This window comes from Prunus persica, chromosome G8 (assembly GCF_000346465.2).
Source record: "Prunus persica cultivar Lovell chromosome G8, Prunus_persica_NCBIv2, whole genome shotgun sequence".
In the NCBI taxonomy this organism is placed as follows: domain Eukaryota; kingdom Viridiplantae; phylum Streptophyta; class Magnoliopsida; order Rosales; family Rosaceae; genus Prunus; species Prunus persica.
The window spans coordinates 22,396,521-22,414,480 of NC_034016.1; the positions used below are offsets into that span (position 1 = coordinate 22,396,521).

General features: G+C 37.9%; 3 protein-coding genes across 7 annotated transcripts; 2 read left to right on the plus strand and 1 right to left on the minus strand.

Moving 5' to 3' along the window:
• Positions 62-4,522, plus strand: LOC18768717 (heparan-alpha-glucosaminide N-acetyltransferase). Of its 4 annotated transcripts, none has more exons than XR_002269499.1 (13): positions 62-422; positions 811-948; positions 1,158-1,239; positions 1,507-1,572; positions 1,699-1,825; positions 1,985-2,105; positions 2,271-2,387; positions 2,501-2,592; positions 2,826-2,892; positions 3,028-3,106; positions 3,198-3,289; positions 3,919-4,042; positions 4,215-4,330. XR_002269499.1 is itself a non-coding variant. In XM_020553765.1 (13 exons), the coding sequence occupies exons 1-13, from the start codon at positions 237-239 to the stop codon at positions 4,353-4,355; spliced, it is 1,452 nt and encodes a 483-aa protein (XP_020409354.1). In that variant the 5' UTR covers positions 62-236; the 3' UTR covers positions 4,356-4,522. The 4 variants fall into 4 exon arrangements, 3 of the variants coding, with proteins under 3 accessions (XP_020409354.1, XP_020409355.1, XP_007201009.1); XM_020553765.1 differs by having other exon boundaries at positions 3,899-4,042; positions 4,215-4,522; XM_007200947.2 differs by having other exon boundaries at positions 63-422; positions 1,507-1,583; positions 1,719-1,825; positions 3,899-4,042; positions 4,215-4,522.
• On the plus strand, positions 10,885-11,511 carry LOC18766700. The gene has a single exon (XM_020553611.1). It carries the CDS (start codon positions 10,885-10,887, stop codon positions 11,509-11,511), a length of 627 nt encoding a protein of 208 aa, XP_020409200.1.
• LOC18768452 (CTP synthase) lies at positions 12,020-17,896 on the minus strand. Of its 2 annotated transcripts, XM_020569942.1 has the most exons (23): positions 17,439-17,896; positions 17,242-17,321; positions 16,997-17,083; positions 16,840-16,890; positions 16,618-16,735; positions 16,469-16,525; positions 15,994-16,058; positions 15,737-15,820; positions 15,470-15,520; positions 15,312-15,374; positions 15,164-15,210; positions 14,800-14,869; positions 14,642-14,704; positions 14,327-14,416; positions 14,207-14,245; positions 13,972-14,121; positions 13,813-13,890; positions 13,630-13,715; positions 13,207-13,255; positions 13,040-13,120; positions 12,789-12,882; positions 12,433-12,540; positions 12,020-12,354 (listed from the first exon to the last, which is right to left on the minus strand). In XM_020569942.1, exons 1-22 carry the CDS (start codon positions 17,554-17,556, stop codon positions 12,476-12,478), a joined length of 1,686 nt encoding a protein of 561 aa, XP_020425531.1. In that variant the 5' UTR covers positions 17,557-17,896; the 3' UTR covers positions 12,020-12,354; positions 12,433-12,475. The 2 variants fall into 2 exon arrangements, with proteins under 2 accessions (XP_020425531.1, XP_020425530.1); XM_020569941.1 differs by having other exon boundaries at positions 12,020-12,540.

Consider the following 17,960-nt stretch of genomic DNA (forward strand, 5'->3'; position numbering starts at 1 on the left):
TTGATATGAAATAGTAAACAAAATGGAGAAGGACGACATTAAGTTCACTTACAAGTGAAATTACAATAAACAGAGGCCACACGCGCCACCACTTGTCCGTTGGTCAACTAACACAGAGCACCGCCTTCTTATCTAGCAGTTTTCTTGCATCTAAAACGATAACACTGAGACGGATATGTGGAGGAGTGAGTGATGCCTGTGGCCGGGACAGAGGGTTAAAAAAACACTAAAGAAAAATGTCTGCTGCCGTCGATGTTGCTCCTCTTCTTCTTCCCTACAGAGACAGAGACAGAGACAGAGACACAGGCTCATCCAATGAGATCCAAAGTCTTGTTCCCTCCGTACCATCCAACGGTCCGGGTGCATCGACACCTAGTCAACGCCTCGCCTCTCTCGACGTCTTCCGTGGCCTCACAGTCGCGGTACGCTAAGCCACAGACAAATTCCTAATTTGCTTTCATTTTAATTTTGAGCTAGTTTGGTTGGTGATACTGTGAGTGAGTGAGGCCATGGTATTTGTGGTTTAGTTACAGGGAGTAAACACTTGAATAAGGAAGATAAAGTGATGCTGTCCTGTGAATCAGTTGAATTCATTTCTATTCCCTTCATTGAATCTCTGAAATATTACGCTTGAATTGAATTGATCATTTGGCAAATTAATTAGTTAGTTAAAGCTTGATACGTATTACAATATTTTACTATCAAATAAAGTGTGTGATGAGTTGTGTATTACTATTACTTCACCGTCACCTTCTAAATTCTCTCTCTTTTTCCTGATTTCATTTCTCACTCAAAACAATGAATGAACAGTTGATGATTTTGGTTGATGATGCTGGAGGAGCTTTCCCATCGATTAATCACTCTCCGTGGTTCGGTATTACACTTGCGGATTTTGTAATGCCATTTTTTCTTTTTCTTGTTGGCGTCTCTATCAGTCTAGCATTCAAGGTAGAGTTTATCCTTCTTTCACCTCATATGCAAAATTGCCCTTGTTTTTCCATCTAATCTTTCTCTAAAACCCCTGTATGTGTCAGTGTTGTGTTTGCCCAAATGATATTGCCGGTGAAGCTCGTCTTTTAAAAATAAAGCATTTAGCTGCAATGGATTCCTATTTGCATACTGATAAACTGTCGGTAAATATATTAATTACCTTGCAGAAAATTTCTAACAAGACAACCGCCACAAAGAAAGTCATGCTTAGAGCAATAAATCTCTTTCTCCTGGGGTTGTTACTGCAAGGTATTCTGTCATTGTTCCATTAGCTATCCTAAGCATAAACTTGATCTAAACTCGAGATTCCTTGATCTTCTTTTAGCTATATTGGTCGAAGTCAAACAGTTGTAAGTTACTAAGTTCTCTGAGTTGAATATAAATATTTTACTTTATATTTCACGCTTACATTGTATTACTTACATGCGCTAGGTCCGATGGATGGAACATAACTTATTATAAATGCTGTTGTTAATGAAGATTTCTTGTTTATTTCTCTTTGCAATGTGTTCTTAGGTGGGTATTTCCATGGGCGTAACCATTTAACATATGGAGTTGATGTTGGCAAGATACGTTGGCTAGGTGTGTTACAGGTACCATTATGGTTGATAGGTCTAGAAGTTTGTTTCATTTTCTTCTCTGGCTTTAATTATGAGTGATTTGGATATATGAAATGCCATAGCCTACTGTCATCATGCATGTTGAAAGTGTGCGCATATAATCTTCAGAGGATATCAATTGGATATTTGCTGGCTTCAATCTCGGAGATCTGGCTTGTTAACAATATCATGGTTGACTCACTGGCTGATTTGGCTAGGAAATACTACACTCAGTGGTTAGTGTTGCTAGATATTTCTGTTGATGCTCATATTTGCAATTTAATCAGCATCTGTGTCTGCCTATGTGAGACCAAAAACATCACTTTTTAGGTTTACATATGTTTCCCTTTTTTCTGTTCTGTATTCTCGAGTTGTAACTTTTCTGTGTAATGCAGGCTGTTTGCTATTGGATTGTGCTCATTATACATGTGCTTTCTGTATGGCCTTTCAGTTCCAACTTGGGAATATGAAGCTCCGAGCATGAATTTGTCTGGTTTTGCTTCTGGTACTCAAATTGTGAGTTAAATTATTTATTCTCTGCATTACTAATTGCTGAGGTTATTAAGTTTTGGTGCATGACTGAATTTGGTTGGTCCTTACTACAAGATTTCACCATTTCTATACATGTATTTCCCCTTTGGTGGTCTATAACTAAATTGAAACACAATATTTACTTAATAGGTTTATTGTGGAGTGAGGGGTAGTCTTGAACCTCCTTGCAATGCTGTTGGTTTTATTGACCGAGTTATTCTGGGTGAGCATCACCTTTATCAACATCCTGTTTACAGAAGAACAAAGGTCATTCTACTGGGCCTTCTTTGGTAACTGTATTATTGAATCTACCAAGGTTTAAACCCTGTACTAGTGCATTTTATTGTTGATAATTGAAAGATGTTAACCCTGTGTATCAGGAATGCAGCGTAAAGTCTCCTGACTATGGACCTCTACCACCTAATTCTCCTCAGTGGTGCCTTGCACCATTTGACCCAGAGGGAATCCTAAGGTTAATTTCTGCAGTCCCTTCTATCTCTTGGCTTTTGCTACTGATCTTCACTGCCCATTTCTCTCTCTCTCTCTCTCTCTCTCTCTCTCTCTCTCTCTCTCACACACACACACACACACACACACACACACGAACACACACTCTGTAAAAATGCTAAAGAAGGTGATTGTATGTCATTGTTAATGATTATTTAAAATTGGTCTTTCATTTTTTCTTATATAATAAATTCCCAGTTCTCTGATGGCTGCTGTTACTTGTTTTGTGGGATTGCATTTTGGGCACATACTACTGCATTTTAAGGTGTGATGTTTCTTGTTGCTGTATAACACTTACTTTTGTTAGCTAATTGTGTCTACTTTTGAAATTATGTATTAGTTGTCTGGATTTGGCTCTTTAGTGGAATTGTTTTCCTGACATGGATCCTTTCTCTTGTAGGACCCAAAACAGAGGGTGCTGTTATGGTCCATGTCTGCTGTTCCTCTTCTAGTATTCGGATATGTTTTAGTAATACTTGGTATTCTCTTTATTATAGTTATCTTTTTCATTCTTTTGTTTTGGTAAGGAGTACCATTCTGTTTCCTCTGACTAATGGCAAGGTGTATCAGGTATTCCTTCCTGTAAACCTCTGTACACAGTGAGCTATGCATGCATTACAGCAGGAGTTTCAGGCTTGATCTTAAGTATTATATTCTACATCGTAAGTTCGTATTTCTCCATACAACTCCTGATTAAATTCTACTCCACATGAAACATGAAAGGATGAAAATAATCTCACCATCACACCTCTAATACAGAGGTGACACATGGTATGGTCAGTTGAGAGAGTACAAATAGCAGTACTCAACATGAAATTTGTTCCCCACCCTTAGTCGGACAATAACTAATAAGGAAAAAGGAGTGCTTGTCTTTTAGAGTTGCATATTCCTACTTTAAAATATCACCTTTCCCTATGTGAGTTGATGGCTAGAAACACGTGCACATCTCTATATTTTACTGCTTTCAAAATGATGTTAGCATTGTGAAAATGAAAATGTGGTTGGAGTCAAATGAAATATGATTATGTGTTTTTAATATTAACATATGGAAACTCGAATGGATTTACTGAATTTGGTTTGTGATACACAATTTTGGGAGCGGGTTTTAGTATTGACATGGTTGCAAACGTTTGATTGATTGTGCTTGACATGCATAAAGATCCTTATGATGCAAAGCTTGGCATAATTTTGAATGATATTGGAGGAAGAAGACACTTTGCAGAATGCATTCAAAGATTAATGTGCTTTAGTTAAACTTCATCTAAATGCAGGTTGATGTGAAACATTTCAGAAAGCCCACAGTATTGCTACAGTGGATGGGAATGAATGCACTCCTTATATATGCTTTGGGTGCTTGTGACCTTTTCTCGGCGGGTTTGCAAGGTTTCTATTGGCGCTCTCCAGAGAACAACCTGGTAATCTTATCTTTCTTGTATGATGGAAAATAGAAGAAAAGAAACCTCAAAATTTTCCTTTGCTGTAATCTTTTAGTGTAAACTCATGGAGTTGGACATGTTGGTTTGTTGGATGGTTTGTCAAAATGGCTAGTTTCATACTAAATACTTTGGACTGAAATGTGACATGCAGGTTGATGGCACAGAAGCATTATTGCAGGCCATGCTCCACTCGAAGAATTGGGGTACCCTAGCGTTTGTAATACTTGAGATTTTATTTTGGGGTCTTGTTTCTGGGTTTCTTCACATGAAAAGCTTGTATATTAGACTTTAAAAAGATTCCAGTGTTCCCTGTAGTAACAAAATTTTAGCATTTACATGATTACGAGTCACTTTTGTTTTGTGCCAGGTATGTATAAAATTTATCTTTAGTTTTTTAAAGTTTTAAGACTGATGTCCTGTCGTTTTCTTTTATCAAATCAGAAATCTGCTGTTAGTCCCAAAAGTATTTTTGTTTTCTGCTAATAAAATTGTGTAACGAAATTGCCCTCATGCTCAGAAGTTGTAATCACTGCTTCACTAATAGCTAGGTTCGAGGGGCATAGTGACCAAGTGCAAGCGATCCAAGCCCTCCTCATAGCGTAGTGCAGTGGCTACTGACTCAAAGGTTATCAAATCTTCCTACACTTACTGACTTTTTTTGGTTGGTCTAAAATGATTGTGGGATGGAGACTTGACATTGTTATTTGTAGAATAAGCCATCCTACCATCGATTCATTTCCTTTTGTTTGACAAGATAAAGAGGGAAACATTGCACAAATATGCCCATATTTCTTTCTCTTGGTATTCATTGTGGGCAACAGAAAATTAAATCTAGTGCAAAAGTTAGAGACAGTTCATGTGGCTTCAGCTTCTTACCCTCCATTTCTTTTAACTTTATTGAAATGATCTTGTTCATCATTTGTCAAGAAATATCAAATTCTGGAAAAGGCCTTGTTCATTTTTGGAGCTTCTAAATCATACATATCTGATGATGCAGAAAAAGCAGATGGCTCGCGGAAAGTGATAGGAGGAACAAACAGCTTCTTTGAGTCATTCCATAGTGAGGGGTCTTATCTAAGGACCTTCGATAAGGTCTTAGATAAGGTCGTATCTCTTAACCGTTACATAATTAAGGCCCTCACCTCACTATAGAATTCTGCAGCTTCTTCACCATCCTTGACAAGTTAACAAGCATGGCCCAATGCGGACATAAAGTCATCCGACATGAAACTGAGCCCTTTTGGGATAGAAAGATAAAGAGAAACTAAGGGGTCACTCATCTCTGTCTTTGCAAAAGCACCCAATCAAGAAAAAGAAATTATTAGGATAATGTACGTAGATTAAAGGAGTTGGTATGCAGCTAGCCAGGTGCTTTGGTATAATTTCTTACTTCTTTTGAAAGACATAATATAATATAACTTACTAGTTGGTGAAAGAGATTAGTAACAATGAGAGAGAATTAAAGGGTTCCCTTTCGGCCACGACGACACAACTTTTTTACCCCAAATGAAGATTCTTGAGGTAAATTAAATTAGAGAGTGTTAATGACGTAATTAATTAAAGAATCTTCTTTCTCGAATTTCCAAACCAAAAGCTTCAATGTATATAAAGTTAGGGGTGTCAATCTGCCTTAATAACATAGTGAGGTAGATATGAGCAGTGAAAATGAAAAACCAAATTGTGAGGTTTTAGAGAGAGAAAATGGAAGAACGAGTACAAGAGATGACATTTCCAGTTTCGGGAAAGCACTTGCATCGAGAGCCATTTATGGTTCAAGCAGCAGCAGCAGCAACCGCCGCACTGGAAGCAGCAGGGAAGCCAGAACACAACCCAGTAGGCTAAGTAAGGTTTCCTTGGCTGACGATCCCAAAATTAATTCACAATGACACACAGGTTCAGGTTAATTAGGGGGAGAATTCAATTGAATTAACAGCTTCCATATCTTCTCTTCCAAATGAATTAGTTAATGTCATTTATCATTTTCACCTATAGCCTGTAGGGTAATATATATTTCTCTTGTTGCAAGACAATTTGGTAATAAGACAATATTATTTTCTTTGTCTTGTAATATGTATATTTCGAAAGTTTGATTTATCATCACCAGGAAAGGGTTGGATAGTATTTATTTAGGTGGTTTTACCGCCATATTTAACAGATTGTAATTCTACATGATTACCATTGCCAGGGATCGTTTTATTACCAGCTAGTCGTCATATCGAGAACCCAATAATAATAATAATAATAATAATAATAAAAAATAAGATTGCCTAGTTTTATCTTTTTCCTTTTTGTCTGAGATAGGATATATAATTTATTGGCTAGTTTTGAATGAAAGAATACATTGATAAGAGGAAGGCCTAACTATTTTCTAAAATTTATTTATGCATATTTATGTCCAGATTTTCAACTATTTGTGTCAAATTTCGTAGTATTGTTTTTTTTAAATTTATTTATGTCTATTTAGTACATATTTAATGATATTTTCTATCGAATTGAGTTCTATACAATCATCATACAAACCAATCATCCAATCTAATGTATTGGATCTTGACATCCGAACACATCGAATTGTAAAATCTCAAATTGGATTAAATTAATAAAAAATTCATTGATTTCGGACTTACTGTCGTTGGCAGAAACCGATGTTGTCTGCAAGACCAGACCACAAGTGCGTTCAGCGTCAAACCAACAAACTAAGAAAGTACACGTACATCTCGCACAACACCTACACTACAGGCAAGACCTAGAGTCTACAATAGTAAAAGGGCATTTCATTTTTGGTGTTCTTAGTTTCGCTCATTTTTCACTTTTTTTGGTCTTTTTGATTTTTGATTTTTATGACTAGAAGAATTGTTTTGTCTTTTAGTTTGGCTTGCAATTAAGTCCGAATCATGAGCTTCATGAAATACAATCCTGTAAATTGTTGTATTTAACCGAAAACACAATCAATCCATCTAATTTTGCACGTATATTCGTGTCTTAATTATCACGTATTGGTGTTCTGTTTTTGGTAATTAAAAATACGGATCCCTGATTGAGTTCAGATCAAACTATTTATATCCGTACGTCTTTTGACTCCAAGCCCAACCAAAGAACAATCATGGATAGGACCCAACAACATGAGTCTTTGGGCTACGCTCAATAACCCCCCGTAAATGCAAAGAAAAATACGTCCTCATATTATACATGAGTCTTTGGACCCAACAACATGAGTCTTTGGACTATAATTGGTACCAAAGTTATATTAAAATCAAATAGAAGATAGATTGAACATTATTCAAACTTTTCTTTTTTCTTTTTCTTTTTTTGGTTTCCGAAATTAGGTACAATACACACACCAGCTAGCTAGCTATATAACTAGGTACGTAGCCCATATATATATATATATATATATAAATATGGGTACTTATACATGTATAATTAAGGAACCCAAGTTAGCCAACGTGAATGCATGCAAATGAAGGTTATACGTAAGTGCTGCTTTGCTTGCGCATGCATGTCCTTTCCTAGTTGAGTTGCAGCCATGCATATTACTGAGGATGAGGGAGGGAGCGCTTATATATCATGACCCAGGCGAAGGGGAAGCAACGTACATATATACCTGCATGCATGATATATGCGGGCATGGATATGTATGTATGCATGCATATTGTAGTACCAGCTAGGTAGACGGATGGATCGATCTCAACTGGTTGACCTCCGAATGGTGTCGTTGCAACTGAGATGGACGGTATCCAAGCGATCCAAGCGCTGAAGCCTCATCTGTTGATAGAATTGAGCGATAAACTCCTCCGCCTTTGCGTCAATGTTGGCGTTGACGATGGCGGCGTTGTCGTTGTCTTCGTCGGTGCGGTCTAGCTCTTGGAGATTGACGGCAGAGGTGTATCGGCTAGTCATGCCATCTTCGGAGGAGAGGTCGTCGGTTCGCGCCGGAGACATGGGTGGAGGGAGCACGTCCTCGTATCGCTCACTTGGAGCAGATCTGTGTACGGAGGATGGCGGCGTGGGGTTGCTGGTGGTTTGAAGGTGCAAGGGGCGGATGGACCCTACGAGGCGCTTCCACGTGCCTTTTGTTGAGGCCACGGCTTGAGCTTGACCTTCGAAGGAGGTGGGTTTGGATTTTCCATCTGAACGATGTCGTCGTCGGAGCATAAAGAAGGCCAACTGGAGAATGTGCATAGCTCCTCCACCACGCTTCTTCTTAGGTGCAGGTGCAGCGGGTGAGGTGGGGCCGACATCATGATGATGATCATCAGATTGATGATCATGAGCCACCTCCTTAATACTAGTATGATCAATAATATCCGTAGGAGTAGGAGTAGGACCCGGCCCCTTGTTGCTGTCGGCGATGGTGATGATCACGCTGTCTGACTTGGGTTCCATTAATTAATTAGATTAATTAATTGATGGGGGATATAAGGGCCGTGCCTAGGTGCAACGGGCGCCTGTGGTCTTCTTCTTCTTCTTCTTTATCCCACGGTCGGCTCGGTTGGGATGTCCCCTCTCCCTGCAGCGAGCAGGGTGAGATGTGGGAGAAGACTTTGGTGGGAAAGGTTGGAAGCAACCAGGTTATATAAATAATGAATGTCCGACATGGAGGGATGCTTGAATCTGGCATCTATATATGAGCATGAGGTAGCTATAACTACGTAACAAATACTGTTATATATAGCCGTAACAAATTCTAACATGAATGGATGGAGGAGGTTAATTTGTTTTCCATTATATACTAATTGTTAGTTTTGAGCACTAGTAAGGCGTTGTTTACTTGATTAATTTTTGATTCGTTAATGTAAGCCTAGACAAACGGACTCACTCAAGTTAATCATATTAATGTTGTGTTTGAGCCAAACAAATCATAAAATTAATGAAGAGAAATTCATGGAGAGAAGAGCGAGGCTCAGGCAGGGATGTCTTTGATGCCAGCAGGAGCTGCCGCAACTTTCTCATTTGAACTGGTCCTCCGTATATATCTCTCTCTCTCTCTGTCTCTCTGTATATCTCTCTCTCTCTCTCTCTCTCTCTCTCTCTCTCTCTCTCTCTACAGATAAGATAGATCAGCAGGCTAATTGCCACAAACTGTTTTCATTTTTGTCAAACGATCCAACAGCTATGACTATGAGATAGGGCCCATAAGCATAACTAAACACGTTTTTTCTTGAAGTGGTTCAGCAACTTTGCTACAGACTGTACAGTGAGAATGACAGAATGAGTTGCTGATCATTTACTCAAATTCGTGTTACATATATGCGTGTAATAATTCCCACAGATCTGAGTCTCCATGAAGTATTTGTAAAAGTAGCCAAAAGAAATATTATATAGGTAGCCAAATTAGCCCAAAGGAACAAAAGTCATAAAACAATTAAATGTGAGTGGTATATATGCAAGTCAGTCAATGCATATGCACCACCACATCCACATGAATCATAGATGAAGGAAGACAGCTTCTCAGTCTAAGATTGTTGTAAGCTCATTCACATTACACAATTAAAAATTACCAAACTAATTTGAATTCGAATATATAATTAAAATTAAATGAATTACTAGAACACGGCGGTAACACGGTTTGAGTACCCTCTCAACTCAACTCTCTCTCTCTCCCCAAGTCTTTTTTTTTGGGGTCAATTCTCCACAAGTCTTTGATTGTGAGAAGGTTTCTTAACGGTTTAACTGTAAATAAATATAAAAAGTAGACTTACATTTTGGTACCTTACTTTTACAAAGAAAGTCTTTTGGCTTTCATTTAATTAATTAATTATGGGAATTGAAATAAATTAAGTTTTCCGGTGTGATTTATTTTTCTGAGAGAAGGAAACAAACAAGGAAACGGTGGTCACTGAGGAAGGTTCCAGCAAAATCCAACTAATTATTAAAATGAAAGGAAAGGAAGGGGCGTTGATGTTGATGTTGACGTTGATTTTGATATTGGCTGGCTTGGCGTGTGTTGGTGTTGGTGTTGGTGTTGGTGTTGGCGAGGCCCAAATAATTGGCATTGACCTTTTCCAACGGCTCTTTCTTAGCTTAATTAATTAGGTTGCTCTTGCTCATCTTTCCGTTTCCTTTTTCTATGTTTTCATCACTGATTTTGATAACATTATTACTCAAGTAATTAATATAGGCGCTTGCCGCTTGCAGTAAGGGTGGCGCATGTGCGTCCTATTTCTTTTCGGGATTACAAGTTTACTAACAGTCATTTCATGAGATAATGCACATTTAATAAATTATTAAGGATGCCAAAGGACATTAATTCCTTCCTGCTGCTGCAAGAAGGAAGGGAGGGAGGAGGGAGGGGTATATTTGGAAACCAATCAACTGCTTTGATTGATCATTGATCATTGATGCTTGATCCTCTCCTCTCCTTTCCTCTCCTCTCCCGCGTATAAGTTTACAGCCGTGTGTGTGTGTGCTCAACCCAACAGTCGCAATCAAGTTCCCACCTTCCACACTCTTTCAATTTCGAGCAATCACACACACCAATCATCAAATTCATTAATTAAAGACCAAATAAACAACAATTAAATCCTCTCTCTCTCTCTCTCTCTCAAGCAAAGTTCACCATACGCGTTCAAGTGATTAAGAAGATTCCATATTAATATAAACACTAGTCCTATATACATATATATAGAGGTACCTCCTGTCCTGTGACTCCTCATCACTTAGTCTTCATATCTTCCGAACACAAGACATATTCATTATTCAGCACCAGATACACAATCAAATCAGCTTTTCTCATTTGTCTTTCTTTCTTCCCACCCACATTTTTGTATCATCGGCTAGCACCTTCTTTTTGCACCAAATCATCAAGCTACATACTCGATATAATGATGAAGATGTCCAACAAATCTATTAATGGTGATCATCATCATCATCGTCATCCTGATGTGGGTCGTAGAGCATGGAAGCTGCTGCGTCTGGCATTGCTTTGGGCAAGAAAAGGCGGTGTCTTCAGACGACGCCTCATGATGGAACTGCGGGTCGTCCCCAACTTCCTCAAGAGCCTTGCTCATCATCATCATCATCGCAATGATAATCAATATTACTTTGAGCGTCAGCTGTCCTTCGACAAGACCCCCATTTTCCCCACCCTCAAAATGAACCGGCGAACATCCTCCTCCTCCATGCGCTTCATTAATATCCCTTGCTTAAACCCACCATTAGTGCTGGATTTTGATGATCATCATGAAGTCGACATGATCATTAATAATCATGATCAATTAGATGATGAAGATGATGATGATGATGAGGGAATGATAACTGAAGATAGTAATACTATTAATGTGCATGAAGAAAAGGGATGTGCAGATTATGAGGACGAATTGGTTGATATAAAGGCGGATGAGTTCATAGCTAAATTCTATCAGCAAATTAAGCTCCAAAGACAGATTTCATACCTACACTACTCCTCTAGTACTACTATACACTCAGACGCATGCTTAATTAATATATAATACACACACCACACCCTCCATCCCAAATCCCAAATTTCCCTCTTTCCTTTTCCCATTGTTTCTTGTTTTCATTGTATTTTGTAAAAGGGGCAATATTATTGCCGCATTTTTGTAGATTGACAGGTTAATTAGAGTGTTTCCAACAATATTAATATTAATAAATAGAGCTTTGCAGTTCATAGTCTCTTCTCTTCTTTGTTTTGTTTTCTTTCATAAACGATATTGGAGGAAGGCAAATTCAAACACATAACCTTGGATAGATGCAAATTTTAAAAAACTACTCTTAACCACTTGAGAACTACCAAGTTTCTTAATTCTTCTTTTTATTTTGAACATGGTTAAGAATCTTAAAATGGAAGGAAATTGAACGCCCATATGATCATGATTCATGACCATGAGGTGCTAACAGACTACAGCTCCTATCCTAATGTATCAGCCTTCCTTTCGCGCATACAGAGTATAGTGTGAGTGTGCGGCATTATTGTACAATTATTTGGCCTTACTAAAGTAAAGAACGTTACACGTACATTTTCTAATTGACAAATTAAAAACAAAATCAAAATATTTTAAAACAATAATCTGTCATTTGTTTTGGGTTGAATCAAATGCCTGCATATTTTAAGTGCGAATAAATGATGAAAAGAAAATCCCAAGAGTTCCAGAAATCCTTTCGAAAAATAAGAATTTGAATAAGCTTTGAACTGAGCAGCATCATAAATCGTGTAACCACAGTAAGATAAGATGCTAGCTCAGCAAACAGGATCCACTTTCATCGTAAACTTCCATGTATTTATCCACCATCGTACGGCAATCCCCATTTGAGTTCATAGTTATGTAAGCGCACTGATCAAAGTAACAAAATTAGGGAAGACATTAGCTTTTACTACACTAGGCCGCATCCGCATCCACATTCAAATCTACCTTGAAAAAATGATCTGGGAATATTGAGACAAACTCAATGCTGTCAACTTGTATTTGGATGCTGGTCAAGATATGTTTCCAACTGCCCTGTTGCTGCCAAGATAAGACCTAGAATTGCAATGTCACAGATGTCAAATGAAGTTCAGAGACTTAATGACTTGATGGAGCTTCACTGAATGTAAATGGGAATTGTAAAGAGACAATCCATAAATGGCCCAAGTTCTATATCAAACACTAGAGATACAGCAGAGAAACATAGTAATTCAAAGATGCATGTTGCAGCATATACATGTCTCCCAGTAATAACAGGAAATGTGAGTATATGACATCTAAAGCTCACTTGTTTGTACTAGTACCTAAAAAGAGAGCTGAGGGCTTCCCAGGCCGTGATTTAAATTCTGGATGAAATTGCACTCCTACATAGAATGGATGGCTTGGAAGCTCTAATATCTGCAGAACAGAAAAGTAACACAAATCATGTAAAAAGTCAAATATTCAAATTCAATCCTTTTCAGTAAATGGTAAGAAAGGATTGTGTGCAACTATAACCAAGTAAATTCTGACAAATGCTCACTACAAGTGAGCATAAGACCAGCAGAAAACCCACCTCCATTCGTCTTCCACTGTCATCCTTCCCAACAAATTTTAGGCCCGCTTCTTCAAGAATTCCAATAACATCTGGGTTCACCTGCATCATGACGGAATCAGACCATGTCCACCACATAAAGGCACTTGTGAAAGATCATGTTTCACCTGAACTAAATTACAACCAACCTCATATCTATGCCGATGCCGTTCATCCACATACTCCGAGTTATGGTACCTAGAAATTGATGGCAAATAACAGATGACGCATGTTAAAAGTGGATGCTAATAGTGGAAAACTAAGAAGTTTCAAAGTGGTGGTCTTCTGGGATTAGTTTTGATATAAGCAGTCACAGATACAACACATAGTTGAGATGTGAGGAAAGACTTCCTGTAAAATAATAAACTAGCCAACAAAGTTCAAGAGTTTTACAGTATAAATGCAATAAATGTAAAAGTTCAATTGCGTGCGCCATGGGTTCTTCCAGACTGGCAATGTCTTTACTGTATAAATGCAACAAGGTAACTGAACTTATAATTTGAATTTTCAGTAACACACAGGTTATTTGTTGTATTTCTCAAGTTGAACATAGTAATTGATAATAAACTTACAGCTTTGAAGTAATGCAATCAGGAGTCTGGAAAAGTGTTCTTCTGGATCCCAGTCTCATTGTGCTTCCCATATGTGTTCTTGAACCCTATATGCAGCCATAAAAGAATGAACTATCACGGGAAGAATGTTGCAGCCATATGTATTTCAAAACTGAATAGGAAAGCATCAACATAAATTTTTACCTCGGGCATAAAAACTACAACAGGATTTGTTGTATGTTCATCGAACTCTGTGCTGTCTGCCCCTTCTAAACTCAAAACCTGAAACAAGTAATTAAATTAGGGCTGATATGTGATCTTAAAATTAGAAGAAAACATGTTAGTGAAAGAAATGTCACTTACGGATCTTGCGAACTCAATCACGGAAATCTGCATGCCCAAACAAATCCCAAGATAAGGAACATTGTTCTCTCTGGCATACTTTGCAGCTAATATCATACCTTTCACACCACGATCTCCAAATCCACCAGGAACCAAGACGCATGCAGCATTCTGCAAATGTAGAATAGATCAAAACATAATTACCCAGACCCTCAACTGTACTGGTGAGGGGATGATAATTTAGCTTAAAGCGTACCTTTAGAGTCTCCCATGCAGCAGCATGTGCTTCTGGTGTCTGTAGGAGAGACAAATCTAAAGTAAAGACAATATGAACATGATATTAAAGCAAATCAGCACAAATGATGTGGTTCAATACCAGTTTGGCACTGTCATCTTCAAGGTCAGAAGCGGCAATCCAGTCAATTGATGGCTTTAAAGAACATGCGACGCAAGCATGCAAAAGGGCCTGCAAGAAAGTTTAGCCGTCATAATACAACAGACGTATAGTTGGCGATTTATTAACAACAAAATAATCTAACAAGCATGTACGGCACAAAGCAACAGGGAGACATAGTAGCATTAACTCATATATTAACCGAATGTTATATGAAAAACGAAATTCTAAGGTCTTAAACTAGAGATCATATAAACCATCTATCCAGCCAACGAAAAAATAGAACAGAAGTCACACCTTCACTACAGATAGATAAGAATCTGTAAGGCCAACGTACTTCCCCACCATGGCAATCCTCACCTGCAAATATCAACAGATTATCATCTGATGAATCAAAAAATAAAAGAGATAATGTTCCAACATAGAGCATTGCACACTTATCTAATAACACTCACAGAATTTTTGAGATTATCGTAAGTCTCTGCCATCTTGGTCCAATCTCTTAAATCAGGAGGCATAGCAATGCTGAAACAGAACATTAAACACCAGTAAGTTAACATCGCCAACCTTCCTGTATTCTATATATGTAGCATTTCGAGCCTCATAATTAATCACAAATGTAGTCTACAATCACAATTGAAAACATTAGAGAGGGAGAGAGTGCACAAATATCAACTAAAGGAGTCCAAGACAGGCATAATTCTACGTAGAGATTGCTTTGTTCTCATTACACAGGAAGAATTTTAAACACGCTGATGCCAATTATCAGTCCAGCACCAAAATTGAAGCCTTAAATCTGAAGTAAACGGTGAAACTTACCTTAGTAAATTTAGTTGTTGAAGAATTGAATGATGAGCATTTTGGTTCTGAACAGCAATGTGTCAAACAATAGTTAGAACAAAATTTTAGACAAAATGTAAAATAAGTATAAGCCTCCTAGGAGACAAAGAATTGTTATTTAACCCACCCTAAGTAAGAGAGGAACGTGCCAAATGTTTGGTACATCATGGATATTGAGAATATTACCAGCCTGTAAGAAATCAAAAAAGAAAATATAAAACTTGTACTCTAGAAAACAAAGTTTGATGAGAAAAAAACCCAAATAGGATTAAGTCAGCAACTTACTGCAACATGACAAAATTGTGAAAGTTTCTCCTTCGTATTTTCCAATAATGGCTGCAATATAGTCACACACAAAAATTCATCTCCACCAAATTTAATCTTGACAAAATAGTGATAGAATAAAATAGAGAGGGAGTCAGGTGGCCACACTGCACCAATATGAGGTGTCCACGCAAGACTTAAATGGGACCTAATGGAAGTACTCAGGCTAAATTTATCTGCTCATTTGACTTGTGTGAATGTAAGAACAAGATAGATGAAAAGAAGCACCTGCGCAGAGCGACATGCTAATAGATGAGGAGTCAAGCCTAATGCTCTTAGTTCCCGCACACTATGTTGTGTAGGCTTTGTTTTCTACATGAATGCACATAGACACACACACAAAGAGAGTAAGAGTCAGTCACCCAAAAAAAAAAAAGAATCAAATTCTTCAAAAGATATAGTCGACTTTAATATCTAAGATTACAAACTACTATAAGTAACTAATGAAGAAACATAACATTCAACAATTAAGTACAGAGTCTTACTTGCTCTCCAACAACACCCAGTACCGGGATCAGGCTCACATGAATAAGACAGAAGTTTTCTTGCCCTGAGGAAAGAATTAAATACACATAAGTAGTTATCAATAACACAATGAAAGTTCAAATCCAAGTGGGTATCAACTCCATATGGAAATAATTGGTTACTTTTAGTTCTGGATATCCCACATTCCAATAAATTTATACACCGGAAAAAGCAAAGCAGCAAGCTCTGGATGAAGTTTAAACAGTGGCAGTATATCAAGTTTATTAGCGCTCATAACATATTGGACCAACAATCTAAACATGTCCTTATCAGATCTCACTGCACATTCCTACAGCAGTAATTGGATAATCTACTTTGACCATACAGCATAAAAACATAATCAACAATCTGAATCAAGCATGTGGGCGAAGAAATGATCTCATAAATAGAACCATTAAAATTCCTAAAAAAAAAAAGCATATACCACAACCTTACCAACAGAGAAAGACAATTGGCGCAGAGCCTCAATGAATGGCATGGATTCAATGTCACCTAAGAAGAAAGAAAATAGTTAGCTCTTGCACATAAACACATAGAAAGAACAATGAGTCATGTAAAGTATCTATGTTTTAATTATCGCTTACCCACAGTCCCACCCAACTCTATAACACAAACATCTGCAGGGCCCTCTTTTCCATCGACAGGAATGAGAGAAACTGATTCGATCCAGGTCTTAATGGCATCAGTGATGTGTGGAACAACCTAAATCGACTCAAACATTGCAGGAAGCCAGTCATCAGTACTGTATGCAAGTGATAAAAAAATAAAGTTATGATTCATTAACATTTGTAATTTTGTATCATCACCTGAACAGTCTTTCCAAGGTAATCGCCTCTCCGCTCCTTATCCAGGACAGACTGATTTCAAAAATAAAAATGAGGAAACCCATTAAAAGAAAAATTCAACATTTCATGAAGGGGATAGATGGAGACACATCCCTGTTAGGAAAATATAAGCACACACCTGATATATCTTCCCAGTGGTAATGTTGTTGTCCCTAGTAAGAGTGACATCTAGGAATCGTTCATAGTTGCCGAGGTCTAAATCAACCTATTACGATTAAAGTTTAAACTCAGGCTCAGCAGCAGCATAAACCATAAAGATAGTATTTCAGAGGCAAGGTGAAGTATTACGTACTGTCTTGGCACTGGTTAAATGTATGATAAATATTTAAACAAAAAAAGGAAAAAAAGTCCAAAGCGAAATACCTCTCCACCATCATCGAGAACAAAAACCTCGCCATGTTCAAAGGGAGACATGGTGCCAGCATCTGTGTTCAAGTACGGATCTGCAAATTGTTGAACCAAAATCAAATTAATAAAGAAAAAAATTGAAGCATTTATAGTAGATATAGTAAGAAAGAAAGCGAAAAAAGAAAGAAGAAGAAGAAGAAGAAGAAGAAAACCGATTTTGATGGAGGTGACGCGAAGGCCACAGGCTTTGAGGACGACGCCGATACTGCTGGCAGTGACGCCTTTGCCCAGCCCACTCACCACACCACCTGTTACCAAAACGTACTTCATTCTATCCTACTCTTCCTGCCTCACACACACACACACTCTCTCACAGTCTCTGTGTGTTGCTGGCTGCAGAATTGAATTTGGAGTTGTAAACGTTTTGTTTTGTTTTGTAGGCGAAATGTTTGTGTTTATGTCTGAGCGGGAAACGTTATATGGCGGTCAAGTCGCTTTCGCTCGCTCGCTCGCTCGCTCTCTCCCTCTCTTTCGGCTTTCTTCGTACACAAAATTACTTGCGTTGTTGACATCTGTTTTTATCCTCTGCCAGTGCCATTCGAGAGGGGGAGGGAAGGGGGATTTGATTAAGAGCAAAAAAATTAAACTTGGAAGAAATAAAAGATTAATTAGCAAGAATAATAATATGAATAAAGTAGGCTCTTCCTCCGCTTGGTTCATTCTTTTATTTGTAA

Excerpts from the sequence above, each read along its gene's own strand:
- LOC18766700 (XM_020553611.1), top strand. The coding sequence starts at position 10,885 with ATGATGAAGATGTCCAACAAATCTATTAATGGTGATCATCATCATCAT.
- LOC18768717 (XM_020553765.1), top strand. The coding sequence starts at position 237 with ATGTCTGCTGCCGTCGATGTTGCTCCTCTTCTTCTTCCCTACAGAGAC. Across the intron at positions 423-810 it reads TCCGTGGCCTCACAGTCGCG|TTGATGATTTTGGTTGATGA; the intron begins GTACGCTAAGCC and ends ATGAATGAACAG. Across the intron at positions 1,826-1,984 it reads AGGAAATACTACACTCAGTG|GCTGTTTGCTATTGGATTGT; the intron begins GTTAGTGTTGCT and ends TGTGTAATGCAG.
- LOC18768452 (XM_020569942.1), bottom strand. The coding sequence starts at position 17,556 with ATGAAGTACGTTTTGGTAACAGGTGGTGTGGTGAGTGGGCTGGGCAAA. Across the intron at positions 17,084-17,241 it reads TTCTCGATGATGGTGGAGAG|GTTGATTTAGACCTCGGCAA; the intron begins GTATTTCGCTTT and ends TAATCGTAATAG. Across the intron at positions 16,526-16,617 it reads AGAGTTGGGTGGGACTGTGG|GTGACATTGAATCCATGCCA; the intron begins GTAAGCGATAAT and ends CTTTCTTCTTAG.